Source organism: Capsicum annuum, chromosome 1, assembly GCF_002878395.1.
Source record: "Capsicum annuum cultivar UCD-10X-F1 chromosome 1, UCD10Xv1.1, whole genome shotgun sequence".
Taxonomy (NCBI): Eukaryota; Viridiplantae; Streptophyta; class Magnoliopsida; order Solanales; family Solanaceae; genus Capsicum; species Capsicum annuum.
The window spans coordinates 2,568,351-2,592,039 of NC_061111.1; the positions used below are offsets into that span (position 1 = coordinate 2,568,351).

Consider the following 23,689-nt stretch of genomic DNA (forward strand, 5'->3'; position numbering starts at 1 on the left):
ACATGCAATTACCTTGGGAAGCTAATATCTGAAAATTGTTTCGACAATTCTTCTCCTCTTGGCGGAAGTTTTACTTACCAGACTATTGGATCCCCTTTTCTTAGAACCACATTTTTTTTTTGTTTCTTATCATGCTTTTGCCGCAATTTCTTCATAGTTTGGGGATCATTTTTGTGCTTTGATCTATTTTCATCAAAGCCAACAAATTCGTAATCAAAACTTTCGGGAATGAAGTTTACAACTTCTTGAGATTCTTTGATACTTTCTAATTAAGAAAATCCAAGACTAAAAGAAGGTGCCAAATCTTTATTCATAATGGTAATTCAAACAATGAAGCCTAAAAAATGAACAATCAAATAAATTGGTCAACCAAAACACTAAAATTTCACTATAAAAAGAAATGGGCAAAATATTTTTTTTTGAAAAAAAAATAAATTAAAAAAGATTAGAAGAAATAGAACCTGATTTTAGGAAGAGAAATTACTTTACTTCAAAGTTTTGAATTAGATGAAGAAAATTGATAGATACTGCACCAAAAATTGCGGCGTACAGAGAGGAGAAGAAGTGGGTTATTTTTGGTATAGAATCGACTCTTAATTGTAGGTTTTAACTTGCATCTCAACTTTACAAAAAAATATGAAATGTTGGGATTTAAGTAAGGGGGAATTTTAAGAAGTTTAGAAACTTATGTTGTTTATTTAGGTAATTTTTCCAAAAAATTGGTCAGAAGTGTGAACCTCATTATTCATTAAAGTTGTTAACAAAAATTATGAGACACAAGGACAATGTCAGTTATGAGCAAGAGGAAGAGTTATAAGGTAATGACAAGGTTGAAATCAATACCACTATTCCACATCTTAGTCTTATTTCTTATCTCATATTTGCGTCCAATATTGAGAATGTATAAGAGGATCGTGGTATTGACGTGATGGGATGGGGAAAGTATGCTATATTTCTTGGAGGGAACTCCGAAAGAATATGACGCGTGGTTGTGGGAGAGCAATACAAGTGTCATGCTGCTAGACGAAGCAGCTCAAATGTTGGCACCTTAGAATCTAGATGAGGAAAGTCCACATTTCAGACAGAAGATAATTAAGCAACAAGATTGAATCACATAAAGGAACAGTAAACATTGATGCAAATGTCATTTAATTGGCAAATAACTTGATATTTCATAAGACTTAAAGAGTACTAGTAATGTTTCTTTCTTAGTTGATATTTCATTCTTGATCTATATATTACTGTACATTGAATACTTAAAAAAGCTTGAGGAACTGCTAGCAATTCGACGTTCATTCTGAATCACAATCGGCATCTGATGACTCTCCTTCCTTCAAAGAACTGAGAGACTCTTGAGGTAACTGGTTGCGATACTGCTGCACCACCAACACCGATGCTGTAGTTGAAAATTCTGGCGATGTCAATAAATTTCCCAAAGATCCTAATTCAGGGCAGTCACTTTTTTTATCCAATGCTATAACTACTTGTCCTTCGGGCATTCTGCCAACTAGAAACAGATTGCAGAGATTGTACTCGCGGATTGCTTCTATAGTCCCTCGAGCATCTTTCACCATCCTCTCCTCGTATTTGATAGATCCATCTATAGATGATTTTTGCTTCACATCAGCTAGGAACTCCTCGTCATCAGATTGAGCCTTGGGGATAGTTTTTTCATTCATTTCCACCTTGACACTTGTCCCGTTAACTTCAGGATCCACTATGAACCGGACCACCACCAAACTAATGCCAGGGTGCTCAGCAATGCGCACACCATAAGCAAGTGCTTCGCGATCATCATGGCCCCCAAAGAACAAGGCAGTTACCGAAAAGTCAACATTACTTGAGGATACATGAGAAGATCCACCGAGACCCCGGTCTACTAATATGCCAACTGAACATGGAGCATGCTGAAGAACTCTCCTGTTCACATGCCTAAGATCAGTTCGGGTTGTTTCCAAATGTCCATCGAGTCTTGGGTGCTTATGGAACGGGAGAATTATCATTGCAACCCTTTTTCTCTCTGCACTAGCGACTATGTCCTCATGCATGCTGTTCATAGGTGAGATTGCAGTAGTTGGTCGAATAGACACCTTACTCAGATTCGAGAAAGTCTCGAAAGCTACAACAATTTGATTTGAATCTTGCACCTGTTCAGTGTTCCAAAAGGGCAGTCCATTCTTTTTAGCCTTGTGGACCATCAATATAGCCGAGGACCTTTCTGAAAGCTCCATGAGGTGCATCGCATAGACACGAAGCCCTTCCCTCTTCTCAATACCCCGAGAAACCTCAATGAGATTGAGAATTCCAGGAATGTTCCTTGAGCTGTGGAAGCAGGTCAGGATTCGGAGCTGTTTACTCGTGTTTTTCCTCTCTATAGTTCTGTGTTTGTATGCTGTCACAGCCAGTTTTGCTGGCTTATACACTGATATCACTATAGGTGTCGTGATGAACGTCGTGAAGAGAGCCATCAACACCATGATGGCAAATGTCTGGTCATTAAGTACCTACAAAACCGATCATCAGTCAAAAACTGATGCTACAGAGCTACAAGTAGTAAATCAAAAACGAAGTGTAATCAAGCTGAAACTTACTCCTCTATCTTTGCCAATGTTGAGAACAATGAGCTCCACCAAACCTTTGGTGTTCATCAAGAAACCGATAGTTACAGCCTCTTGGACGGGCAATTTGCACAGAAGTGACACCACAATAGTGCCAACAATCTTCCCAAAACACGCCGTAACTATGACTAGAACAAGAAGACCCCATGATTGAGCCCCTTGAATGGTGGCTACGTTCGTTTTCAATCCACTAGACACAAAGTAGAGAGGAAGGAATAGACCAGACACGAGATCCTCAACTTTTTCCACCAGAGCACCCGCGAAAGGCCCGTCCTTTGGAACAAGAACTCCAAGCACAAAAGCCCCAAACAAGGCATGAATACCAATCATGTCAGTCAAAAATCCGGCAGCCAAAATAGCTGCCAGTGTAGCGCACACATATTTTTCGTCCACTGGCTCACCCTCAGAACAACGTCTAGCCATCCATTTGAATATACGAGGGGCAATCAATATGCAGAGTAGCACGAAACCAGTCCCACATGAAAGGACCCACAACGAAATAATAGGAGAACGACCAACACCTGATAGGGCAATAGCTAGAGCGAGTAGAATCCATGCAGCCACATCATTGACAGCTGCAGCAGACATAGCCATTTGACCAACATCTGTTGTTAAGAGTTTGAGTTCAGCCAGGATACGAGCCAAAACAGGAAAGGCAGTAATAGAAAGCGCTACTCCCATGAAGATCAGAAAAGGGCCTTGGTTAACTCCTTGAGAAATAGTTGCCCGGAGAACAAAGGATGTCCCAATTCCTAGTGCAAAAGGTAAACTGATTCCTGCAAGGGCAATGCTTAGAGCTTTCTTTCCAGTCCGACGAAGGGACTTTGGATCTAGCTCCAATCCAACGAGGAAAAGAAAGAACAAGAGTCCAAAATTGGCTAATGTGTCTAGCACTGTCAGGCTCTGCGGTGGAAATATAGCATGCAGATACTTCTGGTTGCGGCCTAAAGCAGACGGTCCTAGTAGAACCCCTCCCTAACAAGATAAAATATCAGATCAAATCAATTTCTTGCACTAAAAAGCAGTAACAATCACTGTTATAATTGGATGTTCTTATGGTGCCATAACACAATTGTAATTCAAACATTCTTCTATAACATTACAAAATAAACGGTTTAGACTCATAACTAGTGACATGAATCTAAGATAGTTCATCTCTAATACACTCCTTAAAAAATTCTAGTTAAGTCCTTTTGCGTTAAGACAGCTAATTGGTTGATTTACAGTACGACAACTAATTCACATCGAGCAAAATTCATATAATTTTTTCATCATGATCTTAAACAACTGTTCAACTTCTCCATCAAGATTAGTTCAAAGTTTGAATTTTTCTGAAACAACTGGTCTTTAGGGTGGTTTTCGACTGCCATTTTAACCAGCAGCAGCATATCAAATACTTTATGATTAGTTAAAGGCATCAAAAAAGCCTTGCTTTAATGGCAAATCACTAATAAATCATTTAGGTACCTTAACATTTGATAGAAAATTAATAGGGGACCATGTGCTTTGAGTTAATAGTATAAACTAACAAAAGCAACAAGAACACTGAACTTTCAAGATAACAATGTAAATATCCTTTATCAAAAGATAAGCAACATATATAAATATATATAACATCAATCATCCTATTCCACATTGTATTGGTAGATAGAGTTACTGAGTACTTGTGCTAATGAGAGCTATTAAGTATCCACATTTTTCAACTGAAGTACCCACCATTTTCGACAAAATACAGACTGTGTGCGTGAAATCGCAAAAAATTTCAATAGAAAAAGAATCCGAGATTTAGAAGTATCTGGTAAAATATTCGAGGTACACCCAACTTATAAGTTTACTGAAGAGAATTGAAAAGCAAAACACTAGTCAAGATACACACACGATGACCCGAACACCACCACCACCACAACTACTCATAATTATTCCAGAAGTGCGGTGTGAGTGAGGAGGGTAAACTGAACATAGACCTTAAAAAAGCTTTCCAAATCGATTTGAAAAAGGGAATATAGAAATGAAAGCATCAACAACAATGAAATAATACGAAATGGAAAACAATACATAGAATGCAGAAAGAATGGTAACAACGACAAAATAACGCGAAATGGAAAACGGTACATAGCATACAGAAAGAGCAGTTACAACAACAAAATAATCTGAAATGGGAAACAGTACACAACATACATATATACAGACAGAAAGAATAGTAACAACAACGAAACAATGCTATGGAAAACAGTACACAACATATATACAGACAGAAAGAATAGTAACAACAACGAAATAATACGAAATGGGAAACAGTACACAAAGAATTGTAACAACAACGAAATAATGTGAAATAGAAAACAGTACACAACATAGAGAAAGAAAGAAATCAAGAACAGTATCAACAATGAAATAATGCAAAATGGAAAATAGTACACAAAGAATAGGAACAACAACGAAATAATGCGAAATAGAAAACAGTACACAACACACAGAAAGAAGGAAATCAAGAACAGTATCAACAACGAAATAATGCAAAACGGAAAACAGTACACAACATACAGACAGAAAGAATAGTAACAACAACGAAATGATGCAAAATGGAAAACAGTACACAACATACAGAAAGAAAGAAATCAAGAACATTATCAACAACTAAATAATGCGAAACGGAAAACAGTACACAACATACAAAAAGAAAGAAATCAAGAACAGTATCAACAACTAAATAATGTGAAATGGAAAACAGTACATGACATATAGAAAGAAAGAAAGAAAAGTATCAACAACGAAATAATGCAAAATGAAAAACAGTACAGAAAAAAATAATAGTAACAACAACGAAATAATGCGAAATAGTAAACAGTACACAACATACAAAAAGAAAGAAGTCAAGAACAGTATCAACAACTAAACAATGCGAAACGGAAAACAGTACACAACATACAAAAAAAAAAGAGCAATAACAACAACGAAATAATGGGATAAGCGAAAACACAAAATAGAGAGAATACTTACAACAATCTCAGCAATGACTCTAGGTTGTCTTAATGGTCGAAGAAGATAAGCAAGACCACGAGTAAGCACAAGAACTAAACATATCTGAACAATAGCCAAAGGAAGTGCAAAATCCAATGGATTATCCCCTTGAAATACTCCATTAGAAGTTGCTTTCATAGGTGATGGACAATTCAATGTTCCATTTGAAGCCATAATAAAACAACCCAACTTGATCAAAACTCAAAAATATTATTATTATCTGAAAAATTTGAAAATTTTCAAGAAAAAAAAAACATAATCAGATTAGAAAAAATAAAATAGTCTCTTTTTTATTTTTGCTTACTTGATATGTTATGTCTGTAGTACTTACATATATAGATAGATAGTGGATGTGATTAATGAAATGACATTAGTGGACTCCTGATTAAAATCAAATTTGGAACATGATGTAATCTTAACCCAATGCTGATTTGGATTAAAGTCACTAAATTTGATGAAAGAATAATTAACGGCACACCAATTTGCTAATTATTTTCATATTATTACATTTTTTATTTTTTTTTTCCTTTTTAGACCCTAAATAAAAGGAGGCATGTGCATGGAGAAATAAGAGTCTACAATATAGAGTGACAGGTACATTTAATCTTTTTCTTTCCCGAGCAAGATGTATATATGTGATATTTTTAAATTTTATAATCAATTCAAAATAATTGATTTTTCATATATAAAATATGTAAATTAAAACGATATTAATTGTTTTCTTTTAAAATTATCCCTATTTAGATAAGTGATTATTTACATAAATAAGGAATCATATCAAATAGATACTATTTAGCTAAGGCCTAAGAGTAATAATTTCATGAAAAGACCTCTTCCATTTTTAGGAGTGAGCGATTTTTTTTTTTTGAAAGAATGTGTCTAAACTAAAAACATCATAAAATATAAATCGAAGGGAGTATAAAGTAAAAAAAAAAAAAACATGCAAAAGAAGTAAATCCATCAAATATTTTCGCTAAATTTAACCATTGAACTTTTTTCAAAATTTATTACTGTTGAAAAATACAAAAATAGTTACTACATATTTTCATTTATATAGTTAAAAAATTATTTATTTTTAAAGAAAGAAATTGATAGTAAAAACTTAGTTCATTTTGATCCTTCTCAACTCATCGTAAATTAAGCCGATATATAATTCAAATTGATAGTAAAAACATTTTGTCAAAATAATTTTAAAATATATTTTTTGTTTGAACATATATTCATGATAAAGGAATTCTTTTCTATTAGGTAGTTAAAAATCTTAAAAACAAATAATTAGAACATTAAAACTTAGTAATGGATGAAGAAGTTGAGCTATAACTCTTTTTTACCTCGTTTTAATCCAAATAACTTTTCATCGAATAATTAATTCATTTATTTATCAATTTAACTCATTTTAATTCATTTAAATTCAGTTGAACGCGCTAATTTAAAATCTCTTACCACACCTCATTACATTAAAACCTTAATTTGGCTTCTAGTAAATAAATTTTGGTAGACCAACTCTCACCCCACAATTATATATACCAAAAAATGATATTATAACCAAACTCATTAATTACCTTATACTATACGTGTTTTTATTTTTTCTTGCTTATTCATATTTGCTCAAACCTTGCCACCTCAATTACTCCATATATTTTCCTTCCTAATTGTTTGCATCATAATGATATATTTTCCATTTAATTTCATCATCACCCTGTATTTTATGTAAATAATTTTATACTCAGAATTTAAACTCGAAATCTATAAACAAACTAATTAAACCATTATTTGATACGATGGAGGTGTGAGTTTATACTAAATATGTTATTGTGATCAACTCAATTCTCTATGTATGAGTATATAAAAATAAGATAAATTAAAAGAGAGAAACTAAACCTGAATAATCTTGTGTAATTTGAATATTCAACAAGGTCTGCACTACTGTGAGCAAGTTTTAGAAATCAAAAGAATTTGGTATAGGAAAAAGATATCTCTTTGAGTTAAATATCATTTGTTTTTTTTGGTAGATAGAAGAGTTGGCATGGAAGAGGGAGGAGGAGAAAAATATTGAAACCAAACCAAACAAGAGAAGACAGAAGAAGATTGGACATTTATATTGCTATTTATACCAACTTTATGTTCACCACAAGCAGTGGCGGAGCCAGGATTTTGATTGAGAAAAGTCAGAAGTAAATATACGAACTAATATTTTTGACCATATAAAAATAATATAATTTTTCATCAAATAAAGTTCGGCTAAATCCCTAGAGTAGAGCAAACGTAGCTCCGCCACTGAACACAAGTGCCCCTAGTAACAAGGTCCCCTCTACTTGGAACTATGTAAGAAAATTAATAAATTTAAGATAGAGATATATTATGTCTCCCTCATATTAGTGGTCATTTTACTAAAAATAATTATCTTGGACTTTTGGCCACCTTGTTAAATCAAGAGAGCATTAACTAAACTTTTTTCATAATCCCTTCTTCTTAAATTATCCGTCTCAAATTCAGATGACACATTGATTAAGAAAAATAATTAATAACATGTGTAGTTTATTATAGTACCCCTATTAAATGATATTTACATTTTAATTTGAAGAAAAAGTAATTAATGCAAAGGGTAAAACATGGAAAAAAAAATTTCTCTTTTTGATTAATGAAAAAAGACAAGTAAAATGAGAAATCAAATTAGAAAACTTAAGACGGGTAATTTGGAACGGAGGGAGTATTATTCTTGCAATAAATTTATTTTTGAAAATATTCATACTTGTTTGCAAAATTCCCAAAAAATATTCTATGTGATGAATTAATAAAATTACTTTTTATGTATTATTTTATAAATGTGTGAAAAGAAAAATGTCTCACTAATATAATTAAAATGAATGGAGTATCTATATTAAATTAGCTCGAGATTTTAAATTTCTCAATAAGTGAAAGAAAATGAATCGGTGTTAGGATTAGTTCAAATATTAGCACTATTGGTTAGATTTACCAGAGATCTTAGGGTAGATTTAATTACAAAAATAATTAATTTTTTAAATATATTTAAGTACCAAAAGTTGGTTTGAAATTCCAACTCACAAAACCTTAAATATTTTTCAAGTAAGAAAATACCTACAAATTTCAAAAATTAAGATTTTCAAATCTCAATTTTCTAATAAAAATCTATGTCAAAACGTACATAGTTAAAAATATGCATAATTAACTTGGCCTCGGCTAACATATGTCATCCAATTTTAAATATGCATAAGTAATGAACAATTAAACACACACGTTTTATGTGACAAATCTCACGATATGACGCGTAGACCGTGTGCATTTCAGACGATTTGACTCGTAGGATGCACGCATTTCACGGAATTTGTCGCATGTGTCTAATTATTTGATTTTATTACAATTTAAATATCTATTTGTACACAAATAAAATTAGAAGACAAAAATATCAGCTAAACCAAATCAAAGAACATATTTATATATCAGACCGTTAAAGATACTTATCTAAAAAGGAAACAATTTGAAAGTATTGGATTATTGGATATAATATATATAAGGGTAAGATTTCAATTTACCCTTTTACTTATAAAATTAATTGATTATATTCTTCTTTATACTTTGAGGTTAAATTATGATCGTTATCATACTTGATGGTCAAAATTATCTTCTTTTTTTTCCTAACTTGTTATGTGTTGTGTTTCAAGTGGAGCCTTGGAGTAACTGGTAAAGTTGTTGTCATGTGACTAGGAGGTCACGGGTTCGAGCCTTGAAAACAGCCATTGACAGAAATGCAAGATAAGACTGCATACAATATACACAACAGCCTCTAACAGAAATACAAAATAAGATTACGTACAATATACACCCTTGTGGTGGGGTTCTTTCCCGAATATTACGCATAACGATAATTTTACTGCACCCGGCTGCTTTTTTATACGTGTTATGTTTGCACAAAGAAAGTTGTTTAATGTTAGAAAAGTAAAAGAAGCAAGGTGCATGTTTTTGCCAGTCAACTTCAAGAGCACATGCAGTACTTTATAGACTGTTGAATTGTGAAAAGTATAATATAGTATACCACAATATAAGCTACTTACAAAGTTCACATTATGCCTGTGGACAATCTTAAATAAATTCAACCCAAAAGGATAATGTCTCAAAAGTAGTAGAAATGATATTAAAAATTTGAAGAATCAAAATGATTCAAATTAATGAGGTGGTATTTCTTGAATTAAACATGCAAAAGAGTCAAATTTGCTCCGGAACTATGTAAAATGTTTAAATTAATTATCCATTTTAAAAAATTAATCTTTAATTGTGAGATGTGTGGTATTATCGGATGTTAAGCTTCGGCCATTTAAAGAGCATATTTGATCTCAAATAATAACGACCTGAATAGTTTGTATTTTGTCGAATAGTTCCATGTCACCTTTGAACGGGGATTTTTCGACTTGAATCTATATTTGTCGGACCCTAAAGCAGATACCAAATTAAACATCCTTCGAAAACTTAAATGGATGGTTTTATTTATTTTTAAAATGATATATGGATAATACAACTGTTGCTTATGCATGATTTTTTTTTTTTTTTTTTTTTTGTTTGTGTTTTCTTCTAATTTTTTGAATTGGCTACAGTGGATGCTCGAGTATCTCATGACATTTGACAAAAGAAGCAGATGAAATTATAAAATTGAAAAACCAAGAATATAATTCTGATCCATCTATATTTTAATTTGTCAACCAAATCTTCTCTTTTAAGTTCTTCCGAAATGATGTTTCAACTATATGTGATTTTAAGTCTTGTAATACACCGTATATGACAAAAGGGAATTGCTCGGATAGTAAACATCCTTTTTGCAAAAGAGAGAGGAGTTTTTAGGAAAGGTTAATTAAAAGAAAATAAAAAATACACCGTCAGTATATATAAAGTTTTAGTGTACTTCTAGCTACTACTGCAATTTAATTTATTAGTATACAATAAGACATTACTCTATATATTTTCAGGTTGCTTGCAGTATGATATTAGAATTATTTGATAGTGCAAAAAAGTTATTACTACATCATTAACACATTTTCAAACTTTATTACTACGTCATGAATATGAACATGTCATTTCATGTGCATCTATCTTTATGCAACATGTATATATGGATGGATGATATATATTAAAATAAAGTGATTTATAGAGCATGCAAATGGATATATAGGTCCGTGAGTCTTTTAGTATTTCTCTTTTCTCTTTTTTTTTTTCTACTCAAACTTCATGCAGTTATAATTAATTAATCTTGTGACTTCAACCACATATGCCTTTTTGACTTTCCAAATTCCAGTTGTACTGGATGTTGCTTTGCATGTTAGATATTTGAGTATAATTAAAAATACGGAAAAGGGTTAAATATACCCTAAATTTTGTAAAGGAGATATTAGATATATTCTTCATTAAAAGTTTAGTTTATCAGTGTCTTTACCGTCCAAGTTTTGGGTCATGTATATATCCATGTTATCAAGTTTTGAACTATATATACCCCTGTTGTCGTTAGTTGCTTTGTTAAAAATTTTCAACCCCTTTTTTTTTTTTAAAAAAAATATGCTATATATTTTCCACATCACTTTTTAATTGTCACATAACATAATTAAATTCACTCCTTCTTCTACATATTAATCATTCGTCAAATGCTCTCATCTACCTCACAATCTCTTTGAATTTTCTCTGATTTGTCGAAATTTCTTTATTGTATTTTTCGATTCTTGCATAATCCCAAAAATCATCAAGTAATAAATGAAAAAAGTCAACACTACTCCATAATTAGACTTGTTATGTTGGATATTTTTTGAACGATATTTACGTTTTGAAAAGACTTGTGATGTTGGATAATTATTTGAAAGTATTTAAAGTATAATTAGGAAAATTATCACTTGCGAGATCAATTTAGGATATATAAAGATATAAAGATCAAATCAATTCTAACTTTTAGATAGTATCATATGTCGCAGCGTTGAGAGGAAGATTCGAACCACAAAAATCTATTATTCGCTATTTGGAAAACTACAAGATAACAAAGATCGAGTGTTATTCTACGTCTCTAACACATTTTGGGGTATGATAACTGTTATATTTCGGGTACAAAACATGTACTTACCAATATGAACTTCAACACTAAGTTTAAGAACAAGTTCAAGAACTTCAATGAAGTTCCAACAACTTCAAACACAAGTTCAAATGATGTATGAACTATTAAAATGAAGTTTCTACTGTTTTCTGAAAAACCAGTAAAACCAAACTCAAAAAAAGTTAGATGAAGACAAAAAAATGATCGAATCGAGTCCATCGAATTCACAATGTGTCCTAACAATCTTTATCTAAGAGAACTTATTTAGGCTTTCAACTCTATGACTAAAGTATATGTTCGACCTAAGCACAAAAAGACACATGTTGCTTTGTAATGGAACATATATAATTCATGAGTTCGGATCTTAAAAGACAAGTTTTTTTATTCAAAATTTTAAAGAGGCATATCAAAATAAAAAAATATCAAAGCGGACAAGGTAAATACAAATGTTTATGTTGTCCATTAAAAAGTTCACAGCGTTAGTCACATGTAAAGTGCAAGGTAAAAACATAATTTTATCTTACAAAATAAATAGAATGACTTACCTTATCTACCGATGAAAGATTGACTGAAAAAATGCAAGATAAAATCGTGATTTTACCTTACAAGGTAAATGGAGTCACTTATCTTATCATTTGAGTAAAAAAGTGGGGAATAAATTTCCCTAGGAAAAGAGTGTTTGCAAGATGGGACTTATCGCTAACAAGGGGAATAAATTTTCCATTGTTGGTTGATTGTAAGTCCATTTTGTCTTGTATCAACTTCAAAGTGCACGGTGCTATATAAAAAGTGTGAGTGTAGATTTCTTTCATTTGCAACAATTAAAAAAAAATGTTGAAGTTTGTAACTTGAAATGTTTGTTGAACCTTATTCATTTCTTACTTTAAGATGGATGATAATAAGGTAACAGTAAATTTACATTGGTTCAATTATTTTCGTTATCTTTCAAATATGATCGTTTGAAAAGGTTATGTAGAAGTAAAATGTGTATTACTAATACAAAAGAAAATGTGGTGATTTTTGATCGATATCCGAATTATTTTATGTCCAACGGACAATCAATGTTCGGTGAAACTCCTATTTAAAATGATGATTCTTTATATATACTTTTTTGCACCGTTGAAATTTTTGATAATTGCCTTAATCTACAGACACTTGACATGTATACGTGTGTGAAATATTTTCTTATTGTTGAAGAACCCACGGATAGTGAGTTTGATCTTCGAGTAAGTCAAAATTCGTCGAATTTGAATATTAACTCTTCAAAAATGCCAATGAAACAAAAATTTAATGGTGGATTTGAAGCACATTATCAAAACTCACCCTAGACTTGTGAATAATTTGATATGGGAGGACCTAGCAATGTGTGTATGAGTTTAAATTTTTTTAATCAAGTGGTCCACAATATCCTTCTTCGGTGGAAGCAATTGATAGGTATAAACAATCCATTTTATTTAATTAAGTGATTTTTTTCCTTATAATTAATGAGGTGATTTATCCATTTTGTAGATTTAATGATTGTGGAAGTACGGTGATTAAATTTCCAATATAGGTAAAAATGAATAAATTATTCATTGATTTCATAAATTGAACAAGTATTGTTGGACATCCAAATAGAAAAGTGAATAAATAAAGATGAACGGAGAGAGTACGTCGGTGTCATTAAATTTTCAACCCTCGCCAACTTTACAGTTAAAGAATAAGGTAAGTGACTCGATCTATTTACCTTTACCTTACACTTTACAATGTAATCAAATAATGTTAACTTTTAATAGACAATTTACGTTGTCCGTTTTGATATTTTTCCATTTTAATATGCCCCTTTAAAATTTTGAATAAAAAAACTTGTCATTTAGACTCCGAACTCTATAATTCATATAATCAAACTCCTCTAATATAAAATAATTTTATTGATTTAAGGTAGAAAAGTATTTTTACATGTGATTTTAAGATTTAAATCTTTTCAATCCAAATTTGAGGAAGAAAAAAAATCCTATTAGCTGGTAAAAAGGGATTGGTTATACATGTGTGACCAGAAGAAATTACATTTGAGCCGTCAATAGTGGCTATAATTTTCTCCATTAATTCTACTAGAAAAAGTTGTGCAAAAATGGCAACTAATGAAATTTTAGATTGTTATTTAAGATTTAATTTTCTCATATAATTTTTCGTTTGCTCAAAAAGTCTATAAATTAAAAGAAGAATGAAAGAAAGTCGTTTGCGAAATAATTATCTCAAAGGAAACAATTAGTAAAAAGTTCTACTAATGCAAAATTAAGTGTCAAACGAATTGATTGGCCTAAATTTTGAAGGAGGAAAATAATAGTAATAAGATAATAATTTGAAGAATAAGATAATGATGGTAGCCTCTTAATAGTAATAATAATAATAATAACAACAACAACTAGCTTCATACTGGAATGTTGTAGAGAAAATACTCAGATTATCTATTAATCATTTATCCGATCCTCAATCATCATATTCTTCTACAGAGGACTATTTCTTTATTGAAATGTAAGTTATGTCATGCCTTATTTAATCGTTTTTTTTGTAATTCTTTTTAATCTTACCACTATGAAGGCTATTACCAATTACCACTTTGTACTTTCTCCACTTTGGTGGTACAAAATGATTGGATACACATGTTGAAAGTAGAATATTTTAGAATTGAGCCATCAATAGTGGCTCTACAATTTCTCCATTAATTTCAACTAAAATAGTAGTAACATCTTTTGGTTGCATTTGATTTACACCGTTGCTTTTGGTCTATACTACAACTATTCTAAACTCTTTTTTTTTTTTTTTTTTTTTTTTTTTTATGTGTTTCTGCACCTAACAAAAGCAAAATCAATGCACTTTATACTGTGACGTGGTCAGAATTTTTATTGCGGAGGGTTCAGAAGTAATCATACGAACTAGTCGAAGGAGGTTCAACATCTATTATATATACATAAAAATTATTTTTAATCAAGCAAAAATAGTATAAATGAAAGGTGGTTCCGCCACTAAATGTGGTAAGTACTCATTCGTTCTTAATCAGAGATCTCAAGTTTAAATTCTTTTGAATATGCAGTCGGTTTTATTAAGGAGTATTTTATCCTCAATGTGAGACTTCCAGCACTAATTCTGATTTAATCGAGCTCTAATTTGAGGACCGAACATGGAATGATAAAATCAAAACTAATGTGCTTTATATGAATATATTATTCACCTGACCACCTCATTGAATTAAAAAGAAAAAGATAATACTAGTAGCCATGATTAACGGTCTTATTTCCTTAAACATGACTACTAGAGATTCTATACTTTTTTATTTAAAGTTAATTAAATAGGCCAACTTAAAGCAAATTAAAAATCAAGATAATGATTGAGTTGAAATGTTTATTTGTGCTATTATTATTTTCATGGATGTCAATAGTGGATTTTGACACATACTACCAACATAATGGAAATAGTATTGAACAAAACCTAGACCACTACTGATTGATTATTTAATAATAACTTTAATTCACTTTGTCATGTCAACTTTATGATCCCCTTTTCTATTATTCTATGTGAATTTTTTTGGTACGTACAAACAAAGGAACAAGTTTTCCTGCAACCAACATGAGTTGTGGTGGATGAGATTGCTCCACCCTTAATTAGAGATCGAAAGTTTGATTTTTGGTACAGAAAAATTCTATTGGGAGCGCTGCCACCTTAATGGGCCCTGCAACGCGCAATCCGAATTAGTTGAGGCTCCAATGCGGACACCGAACACTGAATAATAAACAAAAAAATAAGTCTTCCTACGACTTGTTTTTCTCTACTTGCGTCACAATTTAAGATTATTTGAGACCAATTAATTTGAAATATTTGCGTCGAAAAATTTCATTTCAATAGATAAAGCATATTTTTTTAATCGAAAAATGATTTGTTTTAGGATTCAAATCATCAATCAACTTTTCTAATATTTATGTGAATATTATATAATTAAGTATTTTTAATTAATTAACGTACTTCTTGCATATTAAGTAAATTTGATGGACCAAAAGATAGTGATGCCATTTTATAGTCAACTAGTAATTGAGCAAACAATTTGATTTAATTATCTCTATATCATCTAATACTACGATTTAAGTATCTATAATGGAACAAACTGAATTTGATTTAATATTTATTGGAGCAAACAAAACTTGATTTGCTACTAAAAATGTCCCAAATTATATTTTGGAGCTAACTGAATTTGATTAATTTGCTACTGAAAGAATGCTTTTCTATAAATACTTAAGAATTAAATCGTTAACAGAATTAGAAAATTAAAGTTGTTATAACTTTAATTATTAGTTACTGTGTTTGTGCATGCAAATATTTTAAAAATTTTGTTAGTTCTTACCATTTGCTATATATATAATATAGACATATAAGTTGTGAAGATTTAACAGATTCATAATCTTCCGTAATAAAGATTGAGTATAATATAATCTTTTCATTCTAGGTTGTTATATATGATTAAATTAAATGCATATAATCTTTTTCATTTATATATTTCCAAATTCAGCCCGACAATCCATATAGGAAAACCATAAAATAAAATTAAAAAAGAACAAGAACCATTGAATTTTTAATATGTATTTACCAAAGAACATTATCATCCATTCAATAATATATTGACCTACTATATACTATTCTAGTTTCAGCTCAACCTTTCATTATACTAGAGTTGTAACAAATGTGTTTTTAAGTCTCTATAACTTTATAATTTGTTGTGGATCAAAATAATTATGCCAAAAAAAATAAAATTGATATAAATAATCGCTTACCTAAATAATAGGCTAATAGCCCACAAATATATTTTTGCATGTTAAATTATAGTATACATAAAATATATTCCTATATTTTTGATACAATATAATGTATATTCTAAATACGTTTGACTAGCGAATGTAATTATTTTTAACTGATCAGTCAAATATGTAACTTGCCCATAAACAAAATGCTACTCATAGATTAGTTGAAGAGACGAGTTAACAAACATATATTACGTTTAATTGTAACCCATTTGCTTTAATATTTAAATTATTCATCCTGACATTTCAACAAAATACTACATTTGAAAAGTAATACTTAACTAATAAGTCACAAATCATTATCATCTTACACTATACAATCTAAAGATTCAACAATGAACAACCAATATTGACTTTGTTAATTCCTTTTTGCTTACTCCAATACTATATATTAAAAATAATTAGCAAAATTAACGTACTGAATGGTGTTTTGATGACTTTTTGAATACTAAATCTTGATAATAGTTTATATCTAAGTATGGGTTAATACAGTAACAACTAACATAACATCAAATTTCAGTCAAATTTGGGGTTGGATTCATAGTTTATTACTCTATTTGTCCCAATTTATATGATGTAATTTGAATTTCAAGAGTCAAACTTCTTTATTTTGATCATGAATTCTGACGTACAATCTTTTAAGTTATTTTAAAAAAATAACTTACACATTCAAAATCTACATAAAAAAAAGTATTATAAATAAGTTGACACAAGAATTAACAATTTTAAAATATTTAAACGTTATAGGAATTAATCACGGTAAATTAAAGTTTTTTCTTATTTGACACTTGATAAGCGAGCCACCTAAATTGTGACAGACTGAGTATAAGGATGGACACATGATACTTAATATTTAAATATACCTTTCTATGATGACGGTAAGACACTTTATAAAGACCATAGTTTTTTCCTGCATTATAATCCAGTAATGTCATAATGTGGAACAAGCAACAAGAAAATTTCATTTTGCTTTTACAAGAAGTATACATATGCTTACTTTGACCTGTTGGTGGATAATGATATAACAATATGCAGCCATTTTGCGGGTAGCGGACATTGGATGGAAAACCAAAAAATCCACCAAAGGATGTGGTGCAGCGGATGGGGCTACTCCTCCCTTAACCAGAGGTCTTGGGTTCGAGCCCTGGTATGGAAACATTCTTGGCAGGGAGTGCTTCCCCCGTATGGAGCCCTACGCGGCGCGAATCTGAATTGGTCGGACTCCAATTCGGATACCGGACACCAGATGGGAAACCGGAAAAAAAAATATGCTGCCATTTTACCACCATTTTATATTTTGGATTAACCTGTCCATACACTTGCTGAACTTCACTGCATAAGAAAATGTAGAGAAGTTATAGGGAAAAAACACTAGGAATATTTCTGATTTTTTTTTTTTGAACTTTTTATATATGTTGGTTTTTATGCAATTTGAACCTTCCACCTATGATGAAAGCTGAGTGTATGGGGTAGATCATAGCTTGGCATAATACGTGTCGTTTACATTGACCTCAATTAACATTTATGCCCTTCAACTTATAGTAGTCTGATAGTTGAGATTTCGTCCCTTCTTGTTTAGTAAAGTCGAGCCCAACTATTATATTGAACATGCATGCCAAACATAGCTTTAGAGACATTGATAGGAAAATGCAAATCCAGAGGATAGGTAACTAAGATGCATTGATGAAACTATCTACAGAAAATTTAATAATATTCTGCAGCTTTACAAAATAACTTCAGTGCAGAATGTAAAACTAAGGGAATGCCAAATTATATATATTCTTGATACTTCCCTTACTTGGAAATTCCCTCTTTTCTATTATCATTGTTATTGTTGTTATACAATGTATACTTGTTAAAACTATATGTTAAATAACAGCAACAAACTGTATTTAGTTAGATTCATTTCCATCTGATATCTCTCCTTCCTCCAAAGAACTCAACGCGTCTTGAGACAATTGGCTGCGATACTGTTGCACCACCAATATTGAAGCTGTTGTTGAATATTCAGACGAAATTAACAAGTTTCCGATAGGTCCCAATTCTGGACATTCACTGTTTTTGTTCAAAGATGCAATAACTTGTCCTTCAGGCATTCTTCCAACTAGGAACAGATTGCATCTGTTGTGTGATTTTATTGCATCAAGAGTTCGTGCTGCATCCTTCACTGTCCTCTCTTCGTATTTGATTGATGCATTGTTTGAGATTCGCTGTTTCAAGCTGGATATTACGACTTCATCCTGAGGTTGGTTGTCTGGAGTGGAGTTCTGGTTCATGTCTAGCTTGACACTGCCTCCAGCAACCTCGGGGTCAACAAGAAGACGTACCACGACTAGTGTAACACCGGGGTGTTCAGCCATGCGCATGCCATAAGCAAGTGCTTCACGGTCATCATGGCCTCCGAAGAACAAGATAGTTATTGTAAAGTCAACATTGCTAGCAGATACATGAGATGCTCCACCTAGACCTCGGTCTACTAATATGCCAACTGAACATGGTGCTTGCTGAAGAACTTTGCGGTTCACATTCCTTAGATCATTTCTGGTGGTTTCAAAGTGTCCATCAAGGCGTTGGTGCTTGTGGAACGGGAGGATTATCATGGCAACTCTCTTGGTCTCGGCACTAGTGATTATGTCTTCGTGCATGGTGCTCATGGGAGAGATTGCAGTTGTTGGTCGGATGGATACTTGGCTAAGTTGCTCAAATGTCTCGAAAGCAACCACTACTTGGTTAGAATCCGAAGCCTCTTCTTTATTCCAGAAGGGCAGCCCGTTCTTTTTAGCCTTGTTGACCATCAAGATTGCTGATGGCCTTTCAGAAAGCTCCATTAGGTGCATGGCATACACGCGAAGTCCTTCCTTCTTTTGAGTTCCCCGAGAAACTTCAATGAGATTGATCAGTGTGGGAATATTTTTTGTGCTGTGGAAACATGACAAGAGTCGGACTTGTTTGCTCGCGTCTTTCCTCTCTATTGTTCTATGCTTGTATTTAGTCACAGCTAGTTTAGCTGGCTTGTATATTGATATCACAATCGGAGTTGTGATGAATGTTGTGAAGAGTGCCATCAACACCATGATGGCAAATGTTTGATCATTCAGTACCTGCAAAATGATCAGTCAAAACCATGTAAGAATAGAATTAATAAACAAACTCAAGAATCAACAAATTAGAAGTGAAGTGAAGTGAAGATACCCCTCTGTCTTTGCCGATATTGAGAACAATGAGTTCGACTAAACCTTTAGTATTCATCAAGAAGCCAAGAGTCACAGCCTCCTGTATAGGCATCTTGCAAAGGAGTGAGACCACAACCGTGCCAACAATCTTCCCGACGCATGATGTAAATATAACAAGAACAAGAAGACCCCATGATTGAGCCCCCTGAATAGTGGCAACATTTGTTTTCAGTCCACTGGAGACAAAGTAGAGTGGAAGGAATAAACCGGATACAAGGTCCTCAACTTTTTCCACTAGTGCGCCTGCGAATGGTCCTTCCTTCGGTACAAGAACTCCAAGCACAAAAGCCCCAAACAGGGCATGAATACCAATAGTATCAGTGACAAATCCCGCAGCCAAAACTGCTGCCAGTGTAGCGCACACATATATCTCATCTACATGCTCACCATCTGAACAACGTCCAGCCATCCATTTGAATATAGGAGGACCAACGAATATGCAGAGTGCCACAAAACCAGCCCCGGACAAAAGGACCCAAAGCGAAACAAGTGGAGAACTACCACTACCTGAGAGGGCAATGGCTAGAGCAAGTAAAATCCATGCAGCCACATCATTGACTGCTGCGGCAGACATGGCCATTCGACCAACATCTGTTGTTAAAAGTTTGAGTTCAGCTAGAATACGAGCCAGTACAGGAAAAGCAGTGATAGAGAGGGCCACTCCCATGAACACCAAAAAAGGGGCTTGCTTAACCCCTTGTGATATAGTTGCTCTGAGAGCAAAGGATGTTCCTATTCCTAATAAAAAGGGGACAGTGATTCCAGCACCAGCAATACATAAAGCTTTCTTCCCAGTCCGACGAAGAGACTTTGGATCTAACTCCAACCCAACCAGGAAAAGAAAGAAAAGGAGGCCCAAGTTGGCTAAAGTATCCAACACTGTTAGGCTCTTTGGCGGAAATATTGTGTGCAGATACTTCTCACTGCGACCTAGAGCAGACGGACCTAGTAAAATTCCTCCCTGCCAATACAAATATCCAATGTCACCTCTTTCTTACACCAGAGCCAAGTTACTACGAAGGAAATCGGATTACAGCCACAAACTATACAGAGCAATAAATCATGGTGTTTCTACCTTCAATCACTAACTGTTCAGAGCAAAGCAAATTGTATCACCTACTTGAATTAGGCAAACTTTCATAACAGGAATATAACACAAATCATTCTATCCAAAAATGTTTCCATGCATATGACATCAAATGTAATTGAGTACATTAAAGAAAGAAAGCAAGAAACACTCACAATAATCTCAGCAACAACACGTGGTTGTCTCAATGGACGGAGAACATAGGCAAGTACTCGAGTGAGTACAAGTACTAAGCATATCTGCACAATGGCAAGAGGAAGTGCATAATCTAATGGATCATCCCCCTGGAATACTCCATTAGAGGTAGCCTTCATCGGCTTTGGACATTTCGGTGCAGGAGTAGCCATTCTGACCTTACTCCTCAGTTAAAACAACTCCAAATCAACAAGAAACAGCCACAATCTTCAGACCCTACATTTCATGATCATGTCTAACATCAATCAGAACATATCCGTGCGATAAACAAATTATAAATAGGAACTCTAAATCTAATCCCAAATATGTTTAAGGCCATATTTACACAACCCATGTTACAAGTAACTATAATGATCATCAGTGCACTAATCACATACTTAAGATGCAATTGAAATCAACAACAAGAACAACAACATACCCAGTATATTCCCACCACTACCTGAGATGTGAGATAAGAGAGTTTGTTTCCGCTAGACCCCGGCAAGATGCAATTGAAATCAATACTTAAAAAAGGGGGTTGGTAAAACATATGACTAATATTATTATATGTCACACTCAACTATGATACTTGAAAAAAAAGAACCTATACTAATATCAAAAATCCTTTCTCTTTACAGGGACCCAAAGCTTCTAGCTAAAGTACAATTTTTTAAAAAAAGAACAACTTTCAGAAAAAACACTTATTGTGGTTCCACTTGTTTATTCTATTTTATTCTATTTAAGGAATCTGAAACCTTTTCAAAAAGTTGTTTTAGCACATTAAAAAAGATGAATGCTTCTACTACGATACACAACAAAAGTCCCTAGCCATTTTTAAATCCTCAAATCACCAACCTTTTTATGAAAAGTGTGACAGCAACAAGGATGAACTTTATAGTGTATAATGAAATTTACACTACTATTAACTATTTTGGTTAACCTTGTTATATGTAGCAACCTAGCAGGTACCTCATGTAATTAGCCAAGGTGCATACATTCAAGCGTGAAGTACTACCGTTTACATAAAATGCTAGCGAAAATCACGAAAACATCCTTAACCAGAAGTCTCGGAGATCAAAAAAAATATTTTCAAGGAATGCTTACCCCTTAAATGGGTCTTACGTAGTGTAAATCCGAATTAATCAAGGACTAACTAGAAAAAAAAAAACAGAAGAGAGAGAAACAAAGGTCATAAATGAACCACCTAGATCACCATAAAAACTCATTTGACTTCTAGCCAAATGCTGATATCACAAAAACTACACAAAAAAAGTTCCATCGAAAAGAATCGAACCACAAGGATCTATTATACGTAGCTCTATCTAGCATTTCTCCGAGAGCTGTTTCACGGTTTGAATCCACATATAACCTCTCGTTCACAGGGGCAGATCCAGGATTTGAAGGGTATGGGTGCTCATTTACTTTGAGAAAAAAATGTGTTGCTATCAAGGATCGAACTCACGCCACTTTAGGCATCAAGGTACTTAAGTTCCGCACTAAAGCCAAAGTGCACAACAGTCATTTTTGTTTATGGGTGCTTAACCATACATTATAACTAATTTTACTGTATTTCTATATAATTATATAAAAAATTTATCGAAATCACCGCCCCTGCTTGTTCACGTGACAACAACTTTATCAGATACTCCACGACTACTCGTAAAATCATTTCAATCAAAAAAAAAAAAATCCAATTTCAATAAAACGTGCTGTCCCATTCTATTTCCAGGAAACTATGCCAACTTTCTCGTTCAATAACTCCACAAAATTCCAAACTTACCAACCACCCAACGACGAAAAATCTTCCCATCAATTTTCATCCTATTTTCCACAAATCAAATTAAAAAAAAAAAAAATGGCGCATAAAGTTGTGAATTATAAAATTTAAACAAAAAAAAAAATTACAGTAAAATAAAATTTATCAATACGCAATATATAATAATAATGCCGATAATATGAACCCATTTAACATGCACGCAAAATATTCCCATAATCTAAAAACAAGTTTAAAATAAATAAACAAACAATATATATGTTGTTTATGTACAGGTTCCATCGTACCCAGTAACTTTCATCCATATGTACAAAAAATAAAAACTTAGCATTTATTAACTTAAAAAAATTAGAATCGAGGAGACATGCAGTAAATATTAGTAAATCATATTATGTATATATTAAATCATGAACAATCGCCACAACGAAAAGAAGAGAGAGAAAGAGAACCTGAATCTTGAAAACTTGAGAAGTTTAATTTACGAGAGAAAAAAAATGATCCTTCAATGGTATCTATTTTTTCTCTAAGATTTTTGGTAAAATGGAAGAAGAGATTTTATATATATTATGAAAATAGGGGGAAAAAATATCTATGTATATATAATACTGAAAATACGGTGGACGGAACGAAAAGAAATTAAAATAAAAATAGAAAGAAGAGTTTGTAAAAATTACGCCCATAAAATGACTCTGGTTCTCCGTATCTGTAGAGTTAAAAATTATTTTTGTTCCCATTATGCCCTTAGTTTGTTTGATTATTTACATGAAATGATTGATTTAGGCATGTGAAGAATTATTCCAATAAATAGCAAAATTTTGCTATTCTCTCTGACCCATTTTATGAGGGGTGTGAAAAAATCAAATCGCTC

At 32.5% G+C, this 23,689-nt stretch overlaps 2 protein-coding genes across 2 annotated transcripts; both read right to left on the bottom strand.

Annotated features, from left to right (window-relative positions):
• Nucleotides 1–1,132: 1,132 nt before the first annotated feature.
• LOC107864348 (cation/H(+) antiporter 18) lies at nucleotides 1,133–7,720 on the bottom strand. The gene is made up of 4 exons (XM_016710701.2): nucleotides 7,521–7,720; nucleotides 5,619–5,859; nucleotides 2,592–3,593; nucleotides 1,133–2,504 (listed from the first exon to the last, which is right to left on the bottom strand). Exons 2-4 carry the CDS (start codon nucleotides 5,811–5,813, stop codon nucleotides 1,293–1,295), a joined length of 2,409 nt encoding a protein of 802 aa, XP_016566187.1. The 5' UTR covers nucleotides 5,814–5,859; nucleotides 7,521–7,720; the 3' UTR covers nucleotides 1,133–1,292.
• A 10,496-nt stretch (nucleotides 7,721–18,216) lies between these two features.
• LOC107864356 (cation/H(+) antiporter 18) lies at nucleotides 18,217–23,439 on the bottom strand. Its single transcript, XM_016710713.2, has 4 exons — nucleotides 23,271–23,439; nucleotides 21,029–21,284; nucleotides 19,746–20,747; nucleotides 18,217–19,654 (listed from the first exon to the last, which is right to left on the bottom strand). Exons 2-4 carry the CDS (start codon nucleotides 21,218–21,220, stop codon nucleotides 18,446–18,448), a joined length of 2,403 nt encoding a protein of 800 aa, XP_016566199.2. The 5' UTR covers nucleotides 21,221–21,284; nucleotides 23,271–23,439; the 3' UTR covers nucleotides 18,217–18,445.
• Between the last annotated feature and the right edge of the window lie 250 nt (nucleotides 23,440–23,689).